This window comes from Delphinus delphis, chromosome 19 (genome assembly GCF_949987515.2).
Source record: "Delphinus delphis chromosome 19, mDelDel1.2, whole genome shotgun sequence".
NCBI lineage: Eukaryota > Metazoa > Chordata > Mammalia > Artiodactyla > Delphinidae > Delphinus > Delphinus delphis.
Window position 1 is genome coordinate 15,511,530 of NC_082701.1, and position 20,814 is coordinate 15,532,343.

A 20,814-nucleotide genomic window follows, 5' to 3' on the forward strand; every position below is an offset into this window, starting at 1 on the left:
CTCAATAAAGCTGGAAAAGGAAAAAAATGCTCCCTAGAAAGTAAATTTATCTCCTAATAACCCTATACTCTTTTTTTTAAAATTAATTAATTTATTTATGGCTGTGTTGGGTCTTCACTGCTGTGTGCGGGCTTTCTCTAGATGTGGTGAGCAGGTGCTACTCTTCGTTGTGGTGCGCGGGCTTCTCATTGCGGTGGCTTCTCTTTGTTGCAGAGCATGGGCTCTAGGTGCGCAGGCTTCAGTAGTTGTGGCATATGGGCTTAGTAGTTGTGGCTCGCGGGCTCTAGAACGCAGGCTCAGTAGTTATGGCACACGGGCTTAGTTGCTCCACGGCATGTGGGATCTTCCCAGACCAGGGCTCGAACATGTGTCCGCTGCACTGGCAGGTGGATTCTTAACCACTGCGCCACCAGGGAAGCCCCTATACTTTTTATTAATAACTTAGACATACACAAATAAATGGGGGAAAAAAGTCCTACACACACACACACACACACACACACACCACACACACACATATACACACACACAGACGGTGGTTCTCTCTTGTGCTATTTAGGAATAAAATTTTTATAAGATTAGGGACTCTTTGCATTTTAAAAAATTCATTACTTTAGCACTTAGCTAAGAGAACAGGCTTTTAAATGCTTATAATCTTCCATTACAACATCCCACTATTCTGATTCTCTCCCATTGGAAGTGGGAATCACTGTAGAGGCAGGACACCTAGAGATAGAAAGTACTCATTGCTTGGCAAAACTTACACTAGTTTCCTTGCCTACATAATTGCCCCAATGTACAAGAAGTACTACTATGTGCACGTCAATGTATGATGAGGACTATTTGGCTGAAATGAAAAGCAGTATTTGACAAGCTCAAGAACCTTAAACGCTTCACTGAAATCTGTAAGACTGACGTTTATCATTGAATGTTCCTTTGGATTTTAAACTGAGGTTTCTAACAACTGCTTTGAACAGACATATGTTTGAGATACAAAATATGGTAAAAATGTGTTACTTGTGTAATACAGTATTTCCATATTATTCCCCTACTGACCTGGATTTCCTTACCCATCGTACAATGTATTCTAATGTGGAAAGCAAGGCATTTATATATTGCTCACAGTAAGAAAAGTATTATCCTCAAAAGTCACCTTTGTCTAAATGGCAAATGTATTCTCTGTTGGCTTCCAAATCTGGAATTTATTCTAGAACCTGCACGTTAAAATGACATGATGTAGTTACCCAGACTTAAAGAGAAAAACACCATTCTAGGAACAAGTATTTCACTGGACCATAATAGTATAGGTTAGGCAAGAAGAAAGAACTACAGACAGTTATTAGAAGGGCAGCAGGGGAATTCTGAATATAAAAGGGTAGGATACCAGGAATACTATGGAACTCTTCTATTGGAAGACAAGGATGAGAAGGATTCATGCTTCCAGACACAGAAAGGTACATATCAAATACGTAGAAAAAGCAAGGAAAACTCACTGCTTCATTTAAACAACTTTCTTTAAAATTTCAATTTACTCCTTTGAGTGTGGGCTGGACCTGGTGACTTGCTTCTCATGAAAAGAATATAACAAGAAGTGACAGGATGTCACTTTTGAGACTAAGTTATAAAAAACTGTTACTCTCATATTGCTTGCACTCTCTCTGCCTCTTGCTTGCTTGCTCTCATGAAGCAAGTTGTCATGTGTGAGGTGCCCTGTGGAGAAGCCCACGTGGTGAGGAGCTGCGGGTGTCCTCTGGTAAAGGCCAGCAAGGAACTGAGGCCCTCAGTTCAACAGCCCATAGGAACTGAATCCTTCCAACAACCACGTGCATAAACCTGAAAGGGGAGCCTTTTCCAGTTGAGCCCTGAGATGACTACAGCCCAGGCTGTCATTTTTTTTTTTTTTTTTTTTTTTGCTGCTCCTTACAGCTTGCAGGATCTTAGTTCCCTGACCAGGGATTGAACCTGGGCCCTTGGCAGTGAAAGTGCAGAGTCCTAACCACTGGACCGCCAGGACACTCCCCAGGCTGCATCTTGACTGCAGCCTGTGAGAGACCCTGACCCACAGAATGCAGCTAAGTAGCATCTAGATTCCTGACCCACAGAAACTGTCAGACAGTAAATGTTGCTGTTTTAAGCTACCAAGTTTTATGGTAATTGGTTATATAGCAATAGATAACCAATACAAGGACCTGTATTCACAAGGGTACCCAATAATGATAAACAGAATATAACCAACACTTCCCATATCTTATATATATATATATATATATATATATATTATTTTTTTTTTTTTGGTGGCCACAAGGCTTGTGGGATCTTAGTTCCCCAACCAGGGATCGAACCCAGGCCCTTGGCAGTGAAAGCGCAGAGTTCTAACCACCGCACTGCCAGGGAATTCCCTAACTTTAAATGTTATAATGAATCACTCCCTAACACCATACACAAAAATAAGCTCAAAATGGATTAAAGACCTAAATGTAAGGCCAGAAACTATCAAACTCTTAGAGGAAAACATAGGCAGAACACTCTATGACATAAATCACAGCAAGATCCTTTCTGACCCACCTCCTAGAGTAATGGAAATAAAAACAAAAATAAACAAATGGGACCTAATGAAACTTCAAAGCTTTTGCATAGCAAAGGAAACCATAAACAAGACCAAAAGACAACCCTCAGAATGGGAGAAAATATTTGCAAATGAAACAACTGACAAAGGATTAATCTCCAAAATTTACAAGCAGCTCATGCAGCTCAATAACAAAAAAACCAACAACCCAATCCAAAAATGGGCAGAAGACCTAAATAGACATTTCTCCAAAGAAGATATACAGACTGCCAACAAATACATGAAAGAATGCTCAACATCATTAATCATTAGAGAAATGCAAATCAAAACTACAATGAGATATCATCTCACACCAGTCAGAATGGCCATCATCAAAAAATCTAGAAACAATAAATGCTGGAGAGGGTGTGGAGAAAAGGGAACACTCTTGCACTGCTGGTGGGAATGTGAATTGGTTCAGCCACTATGGAGAACAGTATGGAGGTTCCTTAAAAAACTACCAATAGAACTACCATATGACCCAGCAATCCCACTACTGGGCATATACCCTGAGAAAACCAAAATTCAAAAAGAGTCATGTACCAAAATGTTTATTGCAGCTCTATTTACAATAGCCCAGAGATGGAAACAACCTAAGTGCCCATGAATGGATAAAGAAGATGTGGCACATATATACAATGGAATATTACTCAGCCATAAAAAGGAACAAAATTGAGCTATTTGTAATGAGGTGGATAGACCTAGAGTCTGTCATACAGAGTGAAGTAAGTCAGAAAGAAAAAGACAAATACCGTATGCTAACACATATATATGGAATTTAAGAAGAAAAAAAAAATGTCATGAAGAACCTAGGGGTAAGACAGGAATAAAGACACAGACCTACTGGAGAATGGGCTTGAGGATATGGGGAGGGGGAAGGGTGAAATGTGACAGGGCGAGAGAGAGTCATGGGCATATACACACTAACAAACGTAAGGTAGATAGCTAGTGGGAAGCAGCCGCATGGCACAGGGATATCTGCTCGGTGCTTTGTGACCGCCTGGAGGGGTGGGATAGGGAGGGTGGGAGGGAGGGAGACGCAAGAGGGAGGAGATATGGGAACATATGTATATGTATGACTGATTCACTTTGTTATAAAGCAGAAACTAACACACCATTGTAAAGCAATTATACCCCAATAAAGATGTTAAAAAAAATGTTATAATGAATAACTTCCAGATAAGGAAAAAACAAAATGACAAAGAGGATTTTAAGTGACTTAGAGATGAAGGATGGCAGTGGTGATATCAGATACAAAATTCATAAATCTCTAGTTTCTTAGGTATCAAAACACAAGTCAAGGGGCTTCCCTGGTGGCGCAGTGGTTGAGAGTCCGCCTGCCGATGCAGGGGACACGGGTTCGTGCCCCGGTCCGGGAAGATCCCACGTGCCGCGGAGCGGCTGGGCCCGTGAGCCATGGCCGCTGAGCCTGCGCATCTGGAGCCCGTGCTCCGCAACGGGAGAGGCCACAACAGTGAGAGGCCCGCCCACAGTAAAAACAAAACAAAACAAAACAAAACAAAAACAAAAACAAAACACACAAGTCAAGAATAGCTTTCTGTCTCTTCCTTGTTCCCACTGAATTTTTCATGAACATTGGGCTGCCGGAATGTATATACTGTTTAGGAAAAGAAAAACACAAAACATTTTTTTTTAGAAATAAATGTATAATAATATATAAATGTGAGAGATGTTGTTAGTCATAATAACTGATGTTCCAGACATTGTGCTAAGCACATTATGTGTATTATCTTATTTAATCATCACACCCTATGGAGTAGGGTTATTTTACAGATGAGGAACCAGAAAATTAGAAAGATTAAGTAATAAAAGTTATACAGCTAGTAAGTGGCATAATTAGAGCTTAACCAAGCTCATTTGACCCCAGGGCTATTTACCATTATGAAAAGCTGCCTCCACTAAAAAAACAACCAAAACCCACAAAACTTAGTATCTATACATGGACTGCTTATGAAAACAGGCCAGTGACAACAGGTTATACGTGTAATTTTATCCTCTTTGCAAAGCGCTCATAAAAAGGATATAACCTTACCCATAACATTCTTAGATAAAGGGTAGTAAAGGCTCTGAAACACTTTAAAAATTGTAGCTAAGAGTTATCTAGCACTAACTATGGACCACATAGTTGTCCTTATTATTTTACATATTTTATTACATCTTCATAGCATTCCTATGATACAGGTAATATTATAATCCCCATTTTACAGATAAGGAAAGTAATCATTCTTATGGTTAAGTAATTTGCCCAAGGTCACACGAGCACTAAGTGGTAGAGTCAGTATCTGAACACAGGCAGTCTGGCTCCAGGGTCTGTTGTCTAAACTAGTGCATTTTACTGCCTCAAAAAACCAAAAGTTAAAAGGGTTTTCAGAGTTAATGAAAAAACTGTCCATTTGGATATCTAACTAAATTACGGATCTAAGCACCATACTCACAGCCCAAGTCTTTACGATTTGTGATGCAAAACACCTTGAAACAAGTTAATCTAAAAGTTAGTTAAAAGATGGTTAACCTTTTAAATAATGATAAAATATGAATCAATAAAACAACTGGAAATGTTCAAAGTGAAAAGTTCTATTCAACAAAGCATCTGTCCATGGAAAGAACTTTCTAACATGTTAAGAACTTACTACTGGATAAGGGAGTGTGCAGATGAAAAGCTATTTATTTTCATATTCTAGCTCTTTGGTGTGTTTATGTTCATAATCAGTTTTCAGGCAGTATCTCTCATACTTAAAATATACTGAAATTATTCCTGTTTATCTCTCTGCTTCCTATCTCTAGTTGCTATACTGACTTTCATATCCCGATCAGGGCAGCACTGAAGTTCATTTATACCCTTCATCCGATTTACAAGTCTGTCCACTATCCAACTTTTAGGTGCTTTTTGTTGTTGTTGTTCTAACAGTTGTACCATTAACAACCTTCATTTCATGTCAACCTTTGTAACAGCATTTCTTTTTTCCTTTTTCTTGGGGGTGGGGGGAAGTATGTGTTACAGACCATTTTGAGAACCTGGTCTGTAACCAGGTTACAGGTTATAGGAAGGTTATAGGAAGGTTACAGGTTATAGGAAGAAGTACATATATGCATATAGAATGGTGTTTGTATGTAATTTTAAGGAGTTTAGAACCCGCCTCCCTAAAGCTCACCTGTTTAATTCAGGTTAAAAATCTTGCTGTATACTTATTGTGTTTACAACATAGTAGACTTAAGGAATACAAATACAACATAACAGAAGACGTGAATTACAAGAAAAAGGCTTCTGGTATCCATATACCAATCAAAAATCAGAGGGTTTTATGTCTAAAGTATAAAATTCATAGCCAAAAGAAAAAAAAAAAGCAGCATGCCTAACTATTTAGGATAAAGATAACATTTGATAATGTTTTCAGGAAAAACATGGAAGGAAGAAAATGAGAAAACAAATCATCCTTTTCTTCTAAGTGGAATGACCATGACTATACAGGAGTTGGAAAAAGAGGATTCAAGGAACTACTCACTTTATGTAAAATATTTCATCTATCAACAGTGGTTTGTACTTGTGCTATAGAGTACCATGCTGATAAGAAATCCAAATGAAAAATCCTTTACAAATTCAAAACTATATAAATATGAGTACGTACTTTCAAATAAGTATCATAAAACTCTCTTCCATTCTTGAGTTGCAAATACATCTTAATTTTGTTGTCACCTTAAATAACACTGTCCTTTGAAGGACAGTGCCATTTTTAAAGAGATTTAAAAGAATCTATTACAAAACGATTAATCTCAAATTCCTCTGAAAGTATCTGCTGTGGATAAAAGCCTGTCTATTTTCAGAACACTGGTCTGGACTTTGGCCCTTAACCTTGCACATGTAGTCAAAAGTCCCATAAAACTGTCAACATGGCCTGCCATCTGCATCAAGGGTCATTTCTACACTTGAAATTATGTGTTATAACATGCAAACTAAAAACTTAAAAAACTAAGACATAAGGAATGTTGCTATCCTTTAGCAGCACCTGATTACTGAAAAATTTCGATACAAATTCATTGCAGAAATTTTAGAAAATGAAGAAAATTATGATGATGATGATGATGAACAACAATAACAGGAAGGGTGCTACATATCTCGTTTGTTTTGCCTGAGCTAATCATTTGTCATATACATTATTTTACTTAATCTTAACAACTCTACGAGATAGATTTATTGTAAAAAATAAAAAAAGACCTACTTTTATCACAATCTTATAGACAAGGAATTTAAGACTATGAATGTTACATGTATTCACATAGCTAGTAGGCGACAGAGTCAGGAATTAAACTCACATCTGATTTCAGAACCAGAGCTCTCATTCACTAACATATATTGCCCAATAAAGAAAAGTAAAATCATCTGTAATCCCACCAGCCAGATACAACCACTGCTAACGTGATCATTATCTCACCAATGCTACTTTCTCCTCTGACACCCAAACAATCCCAATTCTCTCCCTCTTCAGGCAACCGATGTTAGTTTGGGGTATTCTTCTGGACATTTTCCCCTTTGAATGTGTACTCATGTATCTATACAAATATATACTTAATTTGTTAAATTATATAAGTAACATCATGTTATATGTAACGCTGCTGTGATAGGAAACTGAGGCACAGAGACGTTACATGACATGCTTAAGATCACAGAACTAGTTAGGGGAAAATCATAATTGAAACACAATAAGACACATTTAATTAAAAATGACCCTAAACCTTTACACCTTGTTTTTCCTGATTGTTTAGAAAAACTTTAAAATCTTGTGTCATACACCTCAGGATCATCACTATGATAATAACAGAATTAGATAACATTTATAAGCATTTACTATAAAACAAGCATTGTGCTAAGTGCTCTAGATTTATTAATCTAAGGTTACCATTTCCATTTTTACAACTGAGGAAACAGGCTTAGACAGGTTAAGTGACTTGCCTAAAATCACACAGCTAATACCTAATGCTGTAGGTAGAAAAGTCAGAGTGTAGGGCGAGCATGTTCCTTTATTTTGGGAATTGTTTTATTGAAATCACTGATATCAGTTGGTTACCCTAAAAAGAGAATACAGCCCTGTCTCATATGAAAAAACTGAATTTTCTACTTTTTAATTTAAGGGTCAGTCAAGGGGTGCTTATAGAATTTCCACAGCAATAGAATTAGGGACAATGTATTTCTGGACTATACTGTGTCCACTTCAAGAGTTCAACAATAAATCCTGCTTGTGACCTTCCACAAATCACTTAAATTCTCTAGGCCTAATTTCCCCACTGTAAGACGATTATCAAACACAATTCACTTGACCTCGCCTACGCTGGTAGTTCAGTTATATAACATCATCAATCATCTCCATGGTTCAGCTGCAGAACCAAAACATACTGTTAACTTGTAACTTTTCCTCAGGTTTTCTGCGTATAACAAATCTGATTTGAGGAAGAGTAAAACAAATTAAGTATTCTAGAATCTAATGCTATGTAGACTGAATCCTTCAGTTTATTAGACAAATATTCTGGATCAACAGCTATATCCCATTGCAGCTCTCCCTAAACTTTGCAGACCAAATATCAACAACTTGCTCTGGTTTGATCCACAGTTTCCTTTTTCTTGTAGGACAACACTGAAAACTAGTCATGGGTACACAGATACCATGTACAAAAAGACAGATCAGGAAAAATATATGTCAATTTCTCAGACACAAAAGCTTTATTCTTCCCACCTAAAATACAGGTACCAAAAGGTTTAAGTTAAGATAATAAGGAAACATCCCCAATTACTCCTCAGAAGTCAACAGCAGAATGAACCCTATAGGTTTGTAAGCAGCCTCCAGCAGCCCCGTAACCCAGTTGGTTCTCCAAGTGTGGCACCTCAACCAGCAGCTTCACCATTAACTGAGAATTGGTTAGAGAATTGAATTCTCAACCCACCCAGGCTTACTGAATCAGAAATTCTGGGGGTGGGTCTTGCAATCTGTATTTGAACAAGTCCTCCAGGTAATTCTTGAAGCATGCTAAAATTTGAGAACTATTGCTCGTTTAACCTTTAGCTTAGGACTGTTGCCTCTGTCTGATATACTATTTTCCTAAATCTGCATGTGATAATGAATAAAGCAGGTGGACAGGAAGATTTCAGATCACTAGCTTTAACTGCACTATTATGCATGAGTATACAATAAAATATGATCATTATTTGGTTAATATATCCTATGCAAGAGAAATTCAAAGAGGATGGATTATTTGTTTGCTTTATGAGTCTACTAAATTCATTTGTTTATTGTTAATTTTTGGTACTATGTAGAAGATAATAGCTTCAACCCTCAAGTCACTAATCTTATCTCAGTAGAAACTTATTTCCACAGAGCTTAATAACTTTACTATAAAAGAACAAATCATTAAAAAGTTTCTGTGCCTTAAATCTATTTCAGATAAGAAAAGGAGAGACTGCAGTGTATGGCAATTAACATTTTGGCAATATGTTTTAGTTTCTTCCCGGTTTTCTGAAAATCTTAACTGAGGTTTAGTTTGGTTCAATTCCAGTTCAGCAAAGATTCCTGCTTGTGGAAAATATACGTAAGTAATAACACGGACAAGATTTTTCACAGTGATTCAGCACTGGCAATCTAACCAACAGCAGCTACCTTGCTTCTTGACAATAACAAAAGCTAGATTAGATTAAGGATGTCAGATGGGCAATCAGGAAGTGAAAGATTAGTCTCCCTACAATCATTCTGATTTGCAAATCTGGAAAAGAAAAGGCCTCTGATAGGGTTTCTCTTCCAAAACTCAATGCAGGGATAGAGAATTAGTGCATTTATTTATTTTACTTTATTACACTAAAATTTGCATAAGGAAATGCAGAGCATAATATTCCATTGCCCAAGAAATGTGACAGTACCTCAAAACATGAAAAAATTTTGTTCCTTTTAGAAATAGAAAAGCTATTCCTAACACATATCTGCGAGTGATTTAAATTGAATAGTCATTTACAACAGTGAATGAAGCCCAAGTTTCCGCAACCTGCAAGCGAAATCCCCTAGGTCTTTCAATATTCAAAACTGATTCATAGAATCAAATGTCTCTGATTAGGTTTGGCTCAAGTTTTTGCCTACTGTCTTTTTTTAAAACATGTCTTATTTGGCTTCAGAGGTATAGTATCCTGCTATTTCAGATTACAGCTACTGATAACTTCCCTAGAACTAGAAATCACCTTATTCTGCTGATCTGTAATGCTCTAAATATGTAGTAGTTGCATCCACTGGGCAATTTTAATGAGCAGGAATAAACAAAAGACCTAAAACCAAGTCTTGTAAAGTTTTTTACTGAAGCTCTGATCTGTATACTCAACTAGAGCTGTGAACATTTCTGACACAGCTCTACAGACTCACTGTAGAGTGAGTGTAAAGGATGTTGCCAGGCAACTCGTCTAAGTTTGGAAGAATCTAAGCCTTGATAATGAGTCTGTCTCAGGTTTGCTCCCACACAAGAAGGGTTTTAGTGAACTCCCACATGTGCTTACAGGCCATTCATGAGAAGAGGTATTTCTAACAGTGAGCGTCCAGGAGTCCAAATCAGGAACCTATAATGTTTCTTTTTTAATTCAAGTATAATGTTTCCAACATCACAACTATTTTCTGTAACTGTCCAGAAAACCAACAGGGATTAGGCAAAAAAGGTCATATGCAAAGGGCCAGTGTTGAATGAATATTTTTATTCACACTTGAACGTTCCTGACTACACATGGCCAAAGCAAAATTTCAAGTATCTCAGATCACAAAAATCACCCTGAAAACATATCTACAGAATTATTTTAATTCTTTTGAAAATTATCTTTGAAGCTGTTTTCAATACTTACATAATTATATCAATAATCAAAAAGGATGTTCAGTAAAAACAGTGCTCTAGTGAGGAGAATATGCAATCACAGTTGCAAAAGAGGTAGCGGCTATGTTTTTATGAATAATATACGTGCAAAACACTGCTCCGCTTGATGGGCCTGATCCAAACCTCCCTCTTTCAAAGCAGATACTTTGCATGCATGCTTACCAGGGCAGTATGCATCCACGTCCAGTTTCTGAGCTGAAGTGAGGGTTGGTGAGCCAAGCTCGGATTCTGGAATTCGTGGGCTCTCAACAAACTTTGCCTTCCTCAGAGGGGCTAAGGACAAAAGAGAGACAGAGAGAGAGAGCGAGAGAAAAAAAAAAAGAGAGAGGAAAATAGAAAGGAAGGAAGAAAGAAAAAGGAAAGAGAAACAGAGGGAAAGAGAAAGGAAAGAGAAACATAGAGGGGTCATGAGTAAGGGGAACAGCAGGCAACAGATGGAAGCACTTAAATGAACGACACACTCTGTCAGACTCAGATCAGGTTACCCTATTTTTTTTGTGCCAGAAAAAAAATTAACTGCATTCTACATAGAGGAGATGGGTCTTGTTAAAAAGTCACTGCACACTGGAAAAGCTAAAATCTAATAATCAAAACTATGAGCATAAGCTGTAACTGTCTATCACCTTTAGCTATTTTCTCTCTCCTTATAAAGCAAGAGCTTTCTTATTTTGTCTTCCTTTGCCGTTAAATACAGGTATTGACTGAGTAAAGTATAGGACTAAGTTTTAAGATTTTGTTTACAATAATTGTAATCAAAAGTCTTCTTTATCTAGAAATAACTGTTATATAATACCGGGTTGTGATAAATACCTTAAGTAAGATTAATCTATTGATATTTAGCTTAACAAGGAAATCAATTATCTAACCGCTCAGCTGTTAGGTAAGAAGTCAAAACTGCTAGTGGACTAAAATATTAACTAGGCCATGCCAGTTTACAACTGGATGCTAAAGATAAAGAGATGTGATTTAGTTACAAATATAATCATGAGGTCTATGGAACAGTAATATTGCATGCCATGGAAAACATTCATTCTTGTAAGAAATGAATGAATGAAAAAAGTATAATTCATGAATTGAAAGTTTTCATATTGAAAGCTCCTATAAATTTTATTTAATGGTTTTAGGGGGAAAAGTTAAGGAACATTATTGATATACATTTAAGTAATCAGTTAAATATATTAAAAGTTATAATTATGAAGACTGCTTTGGTACTTTTAAACTGAGTTCTATTAAATAAACTGTAATAGGGTGAAAGTGCTTAGCATAATACTGGTGCAAAAGTAACGGTTGAATCTGAAACTGACTTATATGCATTACACATATCATAACTATAGGTGTCCCAGACATGTGAGTGCTTAAGATCACATTACTTTTTTCAAAAGTTTCTGCATGTTCTTCAAAATCCTCATCCATTACTGATTCACAGGGGGATTTTAAGTTATTCCTAAAACACCCTGTAAAAAGTAATATAAAACTTTGTCATTACAATGACCAGAATTCTCCTCTATTTTCTTTGGAGAACAAAAATATAAAGTTTTTAAAAAATAGAAAATATTTTTGATATGTGCCAATACTCAAAACCTGCAGTCAACTAAACCACATTTTAAATCTTAAGGTATGTATGTATATTTTAAGTGTATGTTAAAAAAAACAAATTAAAGCCTTACTGTCTCCATGGCAACAAAGGCTAAGGGTGCTAACAGTATGGTTCTCTGCCAAAAGCAAGCTCTGGAATAGCAGAACCCTCACCTCTGATGAGAGGTAAAACTTGAGCCTATTTTTAAAAATCACTATCACAAACGAAGATCTCAAATGATTTATACGCAAATCTGCAGGCTACTTATAGCCAATATTAGAATCTCTTTCACTCTAATCTCACCAATTCGAAAATAATGAAACATTTTATTTATCCAATATTGCTTTGTATAGGAGAAATTATTATAATTTAATTCTTAAATCTCTTAAGTCCTTTACTAGAATTTTATTATTCTATTTTATCATGGCAGTAGAATAATTATTTTACCTGCTGAGTTCTGACAAAGACAGCCCTGGTCCCTGTTCAAGGGACTCTATACATCTAAAAATCTTAATAACAATTTCTATAATGAAATTTGGGGCTAGTAGACAGACAGAAATCAGCAACTTAGGGTAGATATGTAAGAAAGAAATTGAAAGATGGCAGGAGAAATTGAGGGAGGTATGAAGAACGTATTAAGAATTATGAGATGGAGTCAAGGGGGAAAATCAGGATCCTAGACATCTGTGAAACTCAACACCATGCAGACTTTTCTCTCTTTTCCCTTCTCAGGGAATCCCAACTGTTACCTTTATAGCTCATACTGGACATTTAATTCTGTTTTTCTACCTTCATCTCTAACTGTGATCCATGGGACACTGTACATGTCTAATAATGAATTTTCATTATTCTATAAGGTAGATAATAATGTCACTCTCAGTCAAATTACAGAAAACTAGTGCTACCTGTAAGTCAATCACACAGAGGAGGTACAATCACAGGCATGACAGATTGTCCAATAGTCTTAACACTACTTGGTGGAGAACATAACAGGTCAACATGGAAGATGGGACACAGTAGTTCATGTGGAAGCCTAGAATTCCAATATATTTTATTGTAAAATAAATGGTATATAAGATTAATCAGATGGGTAAAAGAAATCTTTGTCAAAAGGGTTTACCAGATAGTTTTTTTAAAAAGTGGTTGAAATGAGATGGGTAGGGGACTCTAAAACCAAACCAGGTATTTTATTATGATATGAGAGAGAGCAGGAAACTACTACCAACAATGGGAATATGATTTTTATGCTGTAAGAGACTTGAGTTTGGGAATCTGGCAGAGTTGAGAGGAGGATGCATGCTGGTTAAGAATATGGGTTTAGTCATTTCAAAGATTGAGGTTGTAGCTCTAGTACTTATAAGTAATAAGAAACTGGGCAAGTTAGTTAACGTTACTAAGGCTCAGTTTTCTCAAAAAGTCACAGGATTATTATGAGGCTTAAATAATTCCAAGCTTGTAAAGTACTTAGCATAGTGCTTGGATATGATGATATAGTTCATCTAGGAGTTTATTAAGACATGGAGCAGGGAGGGCAATGGCTATGGAAAACAGAGTAAGCATGGGGTTCCAAGACATAGCATGGAGAGGCAGTATAACACGGTAATATAGTAACGAGGGGTTGGATAAGACAGGAATGAAGGGTCTGAGCCCTGAAACCAGAAAGCCTAAGTTAGCTCCCATCTCTTCCACTTTTTCCCATCTGTGAGAATTTTTCTGTGCCTAAGTTTCTTCATCAGTTACTTGGAGCTAATAACAGCAGCTACACCATGGGGGAGTTGTTAAGGATTACACTAATTAATTCAAATAAAATGCTCAGAACAGCGCCTAGAACAGAATCACTCCTCTATAAATGTTAGCTGTTTTTATCATTGTTTCTGCTGTTGTTGTCATCATTATCACCGTCACAGATGCAGCACTATTTGGAAAGTCTGAATGTGTGTGTGAGGGGGGTAAAACAAAGACCTTTAAGATGGCATGGTGGAATGACAAAAATGGTGATATTACCAATTTTGTTTTTAAAATTGAGAAGGGAATAATGTTGAAGAAAACATGTTATACCTTAGAAGGTGGTAGAATACCCAAATCAAAGTGGTCTAGGCTAGACAATGAGAAATATGTGGGTACATAAAGAAAGTTAAACACTACAATTTAGACCACTGGTTCTCAAACTGTGGTGCCTGGACCAGCAGCATAGCATCATCTGGGAGCTGGTTAAAAATGCAGATGATCAGACCCCATGTCAAATCAGCTGATGATCAGAAACTCAAGAGGGTACAGTCCCAGCAATCTGTGCTTAGCAAGCCCTCCAAGTGATTCTGAAGCACACTGAAGTTTGTAGACACTGAATTAGAGAGAGAGAGAGATCTATAAATACCTCATGAAAACAGATCATTAAAAGGCCTTTTCTAAGAAAAAAGTTGAAAGAAAACAGAAATCAAGGCCTCATCTCTGAAAGAATTAACGTCTATCGTGAAAGTTAGGATTTCTTCTCAGTCACTCTTTTAGCAATATAACTCTTGTGTTATGGTTTTTTTTTTTTTTTTTAAACAGTTCCAAGTAATAAAGTATCCATTATTTGGGGCCTATTTTGAAGAGAGACCAAATATGTCTGTACTCACTGATTCTTACCAAGATCATTGAGGGGTGGAGGACAGGGTAATAAGAACACTCAGATATATCACAAAGAAATGTTAATGGTGAAAGAGAAAATCCACCTATGGAGATCCTCTGTAAACTGAGATGCTATAGATGATGCTGAAGCACACCTAATTCAAGCAATTACAAAGGCATTAAAATATAAATTTTAATAACTATTGAAATATTTGTCTTTGATAAAAGTTTCATAGCAAAGGGGAATTTTTAGGGATAAACTGTCACAAGACTCAGATACTCATGGAAGAATGGTATGGGGGCAGATAAAATAAAGCAAGGACCAGGAAAATGAGAACTGAAGGATAAATATAAAGATGTGCAGAACATAAAGTACCAAGAAAGTACTTTCACAAAGTTGGTTTTGAGATTAAAAGCATATTCAGTAAGCTTCATCTAAAAACAAATTCACTGTCAAATGAATATGGTATCTACTAAATGTGAAAGGAGGGTAAAATGATTTTAGCTATAGGCAAGGAAAAGAAATACAAGGCACCCAAGTTAGAAAGGAAGAAGTAAAATTATCTTTGTTCACAGATGACACAATCTTAAATGTAGAAAATCCTAAAGATTCCACTAATAAATGAACTCAGCAAAGTTGTAGGATACAAAATCAATACACAAAAATACACTAACAATGAACAATCTGAAAAAGAAATTAAGAAAACAATTCAATTTAAAATAACAAAAAGAATACGTAGGAATACATTTAATCAAGGAAGCTAAAGACTTGGAACACTGAAACTACAAAATGTTGCTGAAAGAAATTAAAGACACAAATAAATGGAAGGATAACCCTTGTTCACGAATTGGAAGACTTAATGTTGTTAAGATGGCAATACTACCCAAAGTGATCCATAGATTCAATGCAATCCCTATCAAAATCCCAATGACACTTTTTGCATAAATAGAAAAACTCATCCTAAAATTCATATGGGTCTCAAGGAACCCTGAATAGCCAGAATAATCTTAAAAAGAATGAAGTTGGAGATCTTAAACTTCATGATTTCAAAACTTACTATAAAGCTACAGAATTAAACAGTGTGGTACTGGCATAAGGACAGACATATAGACAGTGGAACAGAATAGAGATTCCAGAAATAAAACCTATGGTCAAATGATTTGACAAATGTACCAAGACCGTTTAATGAGGAAAGGATAGTCTTTTCAATAAATGTCATTGGGAAACTTGGATATGTGTATGCAAAAGAATGAAGTTGGACCCTTATCTTATACCATATACAAAAATTAACTCAAAATGGGTCAAAAACCTGAATGTAAATTAAAGTTATAAAATCCTTAGAAGAAAACATAAGAGAAAAAGATCTGAACTATAGAATTGTTAACAAAGTAGAGAGAAACAGTGGAAAATTTATCTGGAAAGAGAAAACTGTATTTTTAAAAGTTTTTAACAGAGCTTTCATAGGCAGAATCTTAGGACATTCATAAAATTTTCGTTCCTAAACGTTTATTAGAAAATAAACCTTTCAGTAAAAATGGATTTCCTGGAGTGGGGGTGGGAAAAAGGGGTAAAAGGAAAGAGATTTGAGAAATTCTTTATTTCCTCCTTCTTAACCCCCAATCTATGGTGAGTTTAAAATCGGGAAATAGGTGGTAACAGCATCCTTCCAATTTATCTAATATCCTGATTGCTTGTCATAATTGTGCTTCAATGGTGACATAAACCACACCTTGAAGAAAGAAAGAATGCCAAGGAGCTTTTCTTTTTTAGTTATGCACCAATAAACAAATGAATCCCCCAAAATAGAGGGAACAAAAACTAAAAAAAACTGAGAAAGAAAAACCAACAGAATTTGACAATTTGACACATGCTAGATGTAAGTGAAACACAGATAAAGAGAAAACTATAATTCATATAGTTCCCCATTTTTTGCAAGGAGAAAGTATCCGTCTATAGAAAAGAAAATACATATAAAACAAATGAACACCCTCAGAGGCAACCCAGAAAGAGGAAATTAAAACGTGACACGACAGTCTTTATCAAATAATGGCTAGTCTACTACAGAAAGAGTTTCCGACTCATTATAATGAAAAATAAAACTTTGCTGCTCTAACCAATGACAAAATTAACATAATGCTGGCAAAGTATTTTTCTGGTTCTCTTTTCTTCTATAAAAGTATTAAAAAATGAAGTATATGTTTTACACATTTCTCTTTACCCTGCTTCTTCCCCAAATACCATGTGTTACCTTCTTTAGTCTCCCCACTTTCCAGACTCTAAGCTACAAATGAAAATTGTTGCATGTTGTTTTACACCCAGACTATGCAGTGAAGTATCAAATAATTAGAATGCATTTATTTTAAATCTAAATATATATTAGTATAGCTAGAAATACAATATTTATTCTTGACAACAGACTATTAGAGATCTGATGTCTTTGAAACCTATACAAATATAAGTGAAATATGAAATGTGTGCAGTGTGACAAAGTCAACTATGTTTACCAATACAAATATCAGTTAGTGTGTGGTCACCTGGATAACTAGTGGGTGGGCTCGCCTGTGAACATTTCCTATCTCCGCTGATCACAGTGAACAGCTTTATAAAGAAGGAATCCAGAATTCATTTTATTTGAGCAAAAAAGCAACATTGCATAGTTTTACCGTTTCCAAAACTAACAGCAACTACATCTACTTTTTTTTTTTAATTGAAAGGTAGCTGATCAGCATCAACTTACAGCATTATGGTCCCACTGAAAGTAAGGACTGAAAAGAAGGTCCCACTTGAACATAACACAAAGAATACAGAAGCTATCCAAGTACAGAGAAATTTAGCAATCTGAATATCAAAATAAGTTCTTTTAAAGTACCTATCACCTAAAAACTTTAACACTAACTTCCTAATAATGAAAACAAAACAAAAAACTCTGAAGAAACAAAACCCAAATAACTGAAATGACATTAAAAATTTTAAATTTATAAAGAATTCAATAAAGTATGGAACAACTATTCACTAACAGTGACACAGCAAACTGCTACAAATAACAGTAAATGGAACTTGAGATAGTACATTGGTATATTTATTTATTTACAAGTAACAACTTCAAAGCAATAGGATGCCTCAAATACATTCATAAAGCTGTCTATCCACCAAAATATAGAGGTTGCGAGATCAGTGCTAAATTTTTTTTTAGTACTTTCTTCTTCAGAAGTTATAGCTGTGAGGTATAAATTTATATATAAACACATATAGCTGAAAACTCTAACATGAATCTAATTTCTTCCTATTTAATTTTTTCATCTTTAAGGTACCCCTTACTTAAATAATCTTGTAAAAAAAATAGAACATAACAAAGGCACCTCCTCTACTAGAGATGCTAATAGGTAATAAAAATGGAGGCATCAGAATACATTTTAGGGATTATCATCATCATTTGACAGGATTAGGATACTTCACTAACATGAAAATTCATATTTACTCAAAACGTAAATTTAATCCTAAATGAAAGTTTTACATATAAATACTGATACTTTTAAAGTGAGAATTCTTTTTCTTAAAAAACTGCATACAACCATTTGTAAACCAATTCCATACAAAAAATTCCATAAGAGCTCTTCCATTCAATTCAATAAATGCTATTGTGTTCCTACCATGTGCAAAGCACAGTACTAGACACTTCAGGGGATTCAAACATGATTAAGGCAGTCTCTGACCTGAAGGAATGCAACAATGGGATAAGACAGAACAAGAACAGCTATGATAAGAAGCAGAGAAAGTGCCATGAAAAAAGTACAAAACTGAAGCTATAGGGTTTAAAGAAGAGAAAAATGTACATATCTTCCTCAACTTATGATGGGGTTGTATCTTGATAAACGCACTGTAAGCTGAAAATATCCAAAGTTGTAAATGCATTTAATACACCTAACCTACCAAACATCATAACTTAGCCTAGCCTACCTTGAATTTGCTCAGAACACTTACATTAGCATACGCTGGGCAAAATCATCTAACACAAAGCCTATTTTATAATACCGTGTTGAGTACCTCATGTATTTATTGAATACCATACTGAAAGTGAAAAGCAGAATGGATGTTTGAGTAGAGAATGGTCCTAAGTGCACCAGTAGTTTACCCTCATGATTGCCTGGCTACTGGGAGCTTTGGCTGCTGCTGCCCAGCATGGCAAAAGCATATCATACTACATATTGCTAGCCCAAGAAAATATCAAAATTCAACGTTCAGGGTATGGTTTCTATTAAATGTATATTGCTTTTGCATCATTATAAAGCTGAAAAATCTTAAATAAAACCATCATAAATCAGGGGAGCATCTCTACTTCAGAATGTCTCCCAATTCAGTATGAAGTTTAATAAATATAATTAATTTTCTATTAAAATCAAAATTACAAGGTTAATTTAAGAAGCTAATTTTGAGAGAATTACTAATCTTGTTATCACCTTTTTTAAAGTTTCAATGAAGAGTTTTATGGTTACAATAGTTGAAAAGGTACTAGGGGAAAAAATGCTCAGTATGTGTTTTTAAAAAGTTGAAAAAGAACAAACTAAACCTAAAATCAAGCAGAGAAAGGAAATAATAAAGATTAGAGCAGAAGCATTAAATAGTAAATTAAAAAACTGAGGATTGAGGACGGTAATGAAATCAGAATTTAATTCTTTGAAAAGATGAACAAAATGAAAAAGTCTTTAAAAATGGGCAGAAGAACTGAATAGACATTTTTCCAAAGAGGAAATGCAGATGGCCAACAGACACATGAAAAAGATGCTCAACACTGCTAATCATCAGGGAAATGTAAATCAGAACCATAAAGAGGTATCACCTTGTACCTGTCAGAATGGCTATCAACAAAAAGAACACAAATAGGGCTTCCCTGGTGGCGCAGTGGTTGAGAGTCCGCCTGCCGATGCAGGGGACACGGGTTCATGCCCCGGTCCGGGAAGATCCCACATGCCGCAGAGCGGCTGGGCCCGTGAGCCATGGCTGCTGGGCCTGCGCGTCCGGAGCGTGTGCTCCACAACGGGAGAGGCCACAGCAGTGAGAGGCCCGCGTACCGCAAAAAAAAAAAAAAAAAAAAAAAAAAAAAAGAACACAAATAACAAATGTTGGTGAGGATGTGGAGAAAAGGGAACCTTTGTACTCTGTTGGTAGGAATGTAAATTGGTGCAGCCACTGTGGAGAACAGTATGGAGGTTTCTCAAAAAGCTAAAAATAGAACTACCATATGCCCCAGCGACTTACTCCTAGGTATATATCAAAAAAAACCCCGAAAAAACTAATTTGAAAAGATACATGCATCCCAATGGTCCTAGCAGCATTATTTACAATTGCCAAGATATGGAAGCAAACTATATATCCATTGACAGATGAATGGATAAGGATGTGGCGCAGGCGCGCGCGCACACACACACACACACACACACACACACCCCAGAATACTACTCAGCCGTAAAAAAGAATGAAATTTTGCCACTAGCAGCAACATGGATAGACTTGGAGGGCAATATGCTAAGTGATATAAGTCAGAGAGAGAAAGAAAAATACTGCATGATATCACTTATATGCGGAATCTAAAAAATACAACAAACTAGTGAATATAATGAAAAAGAAGCAGACTCACAAATATAGAGAACTACTGGTTACCAGTGGGGAGAGGGAAGGAGGGAGGGGCAAAAAAGGGGTAGGGGACTAAGAAGTACAAACTATTAGGTATAAAATAAGCTACAAGGGTATATTGTACAAGACAGGGAATACAGCCATTATTTTATAATAACTATAAATGGAGTATAACCTTTAAAAATTGTGAATTACTCTATTATATACCTGTTAACTTATATAATATTGTACAGCAACTATACTTCAAAAAACAAACAAAAAAGATGCACTGTATTTTAAAGTTACATACATTTTCAGATTTTACAAAAATAAAAGGATTTATACCTAAAAAAAATTTTTTTTAAATCTTAAACCAGACTGACCAAGAAAATACAGCAAAGACACAAAACTTACGAATGAAAGAGAGGACATTGCTATCAACTCTACAGAAATGAAACAGATTATAAGAGAATGTTATGAACAACTTTGTGCCAACAAATTAGA

General features: G+C 35.8%; 1 protein-coding gene across 1 annotated transcript in view; it reads right to left on the minus strand.

Moving 5' to 3' along the window:
* TANC2 (tetratricopeptide repeat, ankyrin repeat and coiled-coil containing 2) overlaps positions 1–20,814 on the minus strand; it is a 352,607-nt gene that overhangs the window by 169,871 nt on the left and 161,922 nt on the right. The window contains exon 5 of the mRNA XM_059997849.1: positions 10,676–10,786. Coding sequence (XP_059853832.1) covers positions 10,676–10,786 — 111 coding nt within the window. The remainder of the gene's footprint in view (positions 1–10,675; positions 10,787–20,814) is intronic.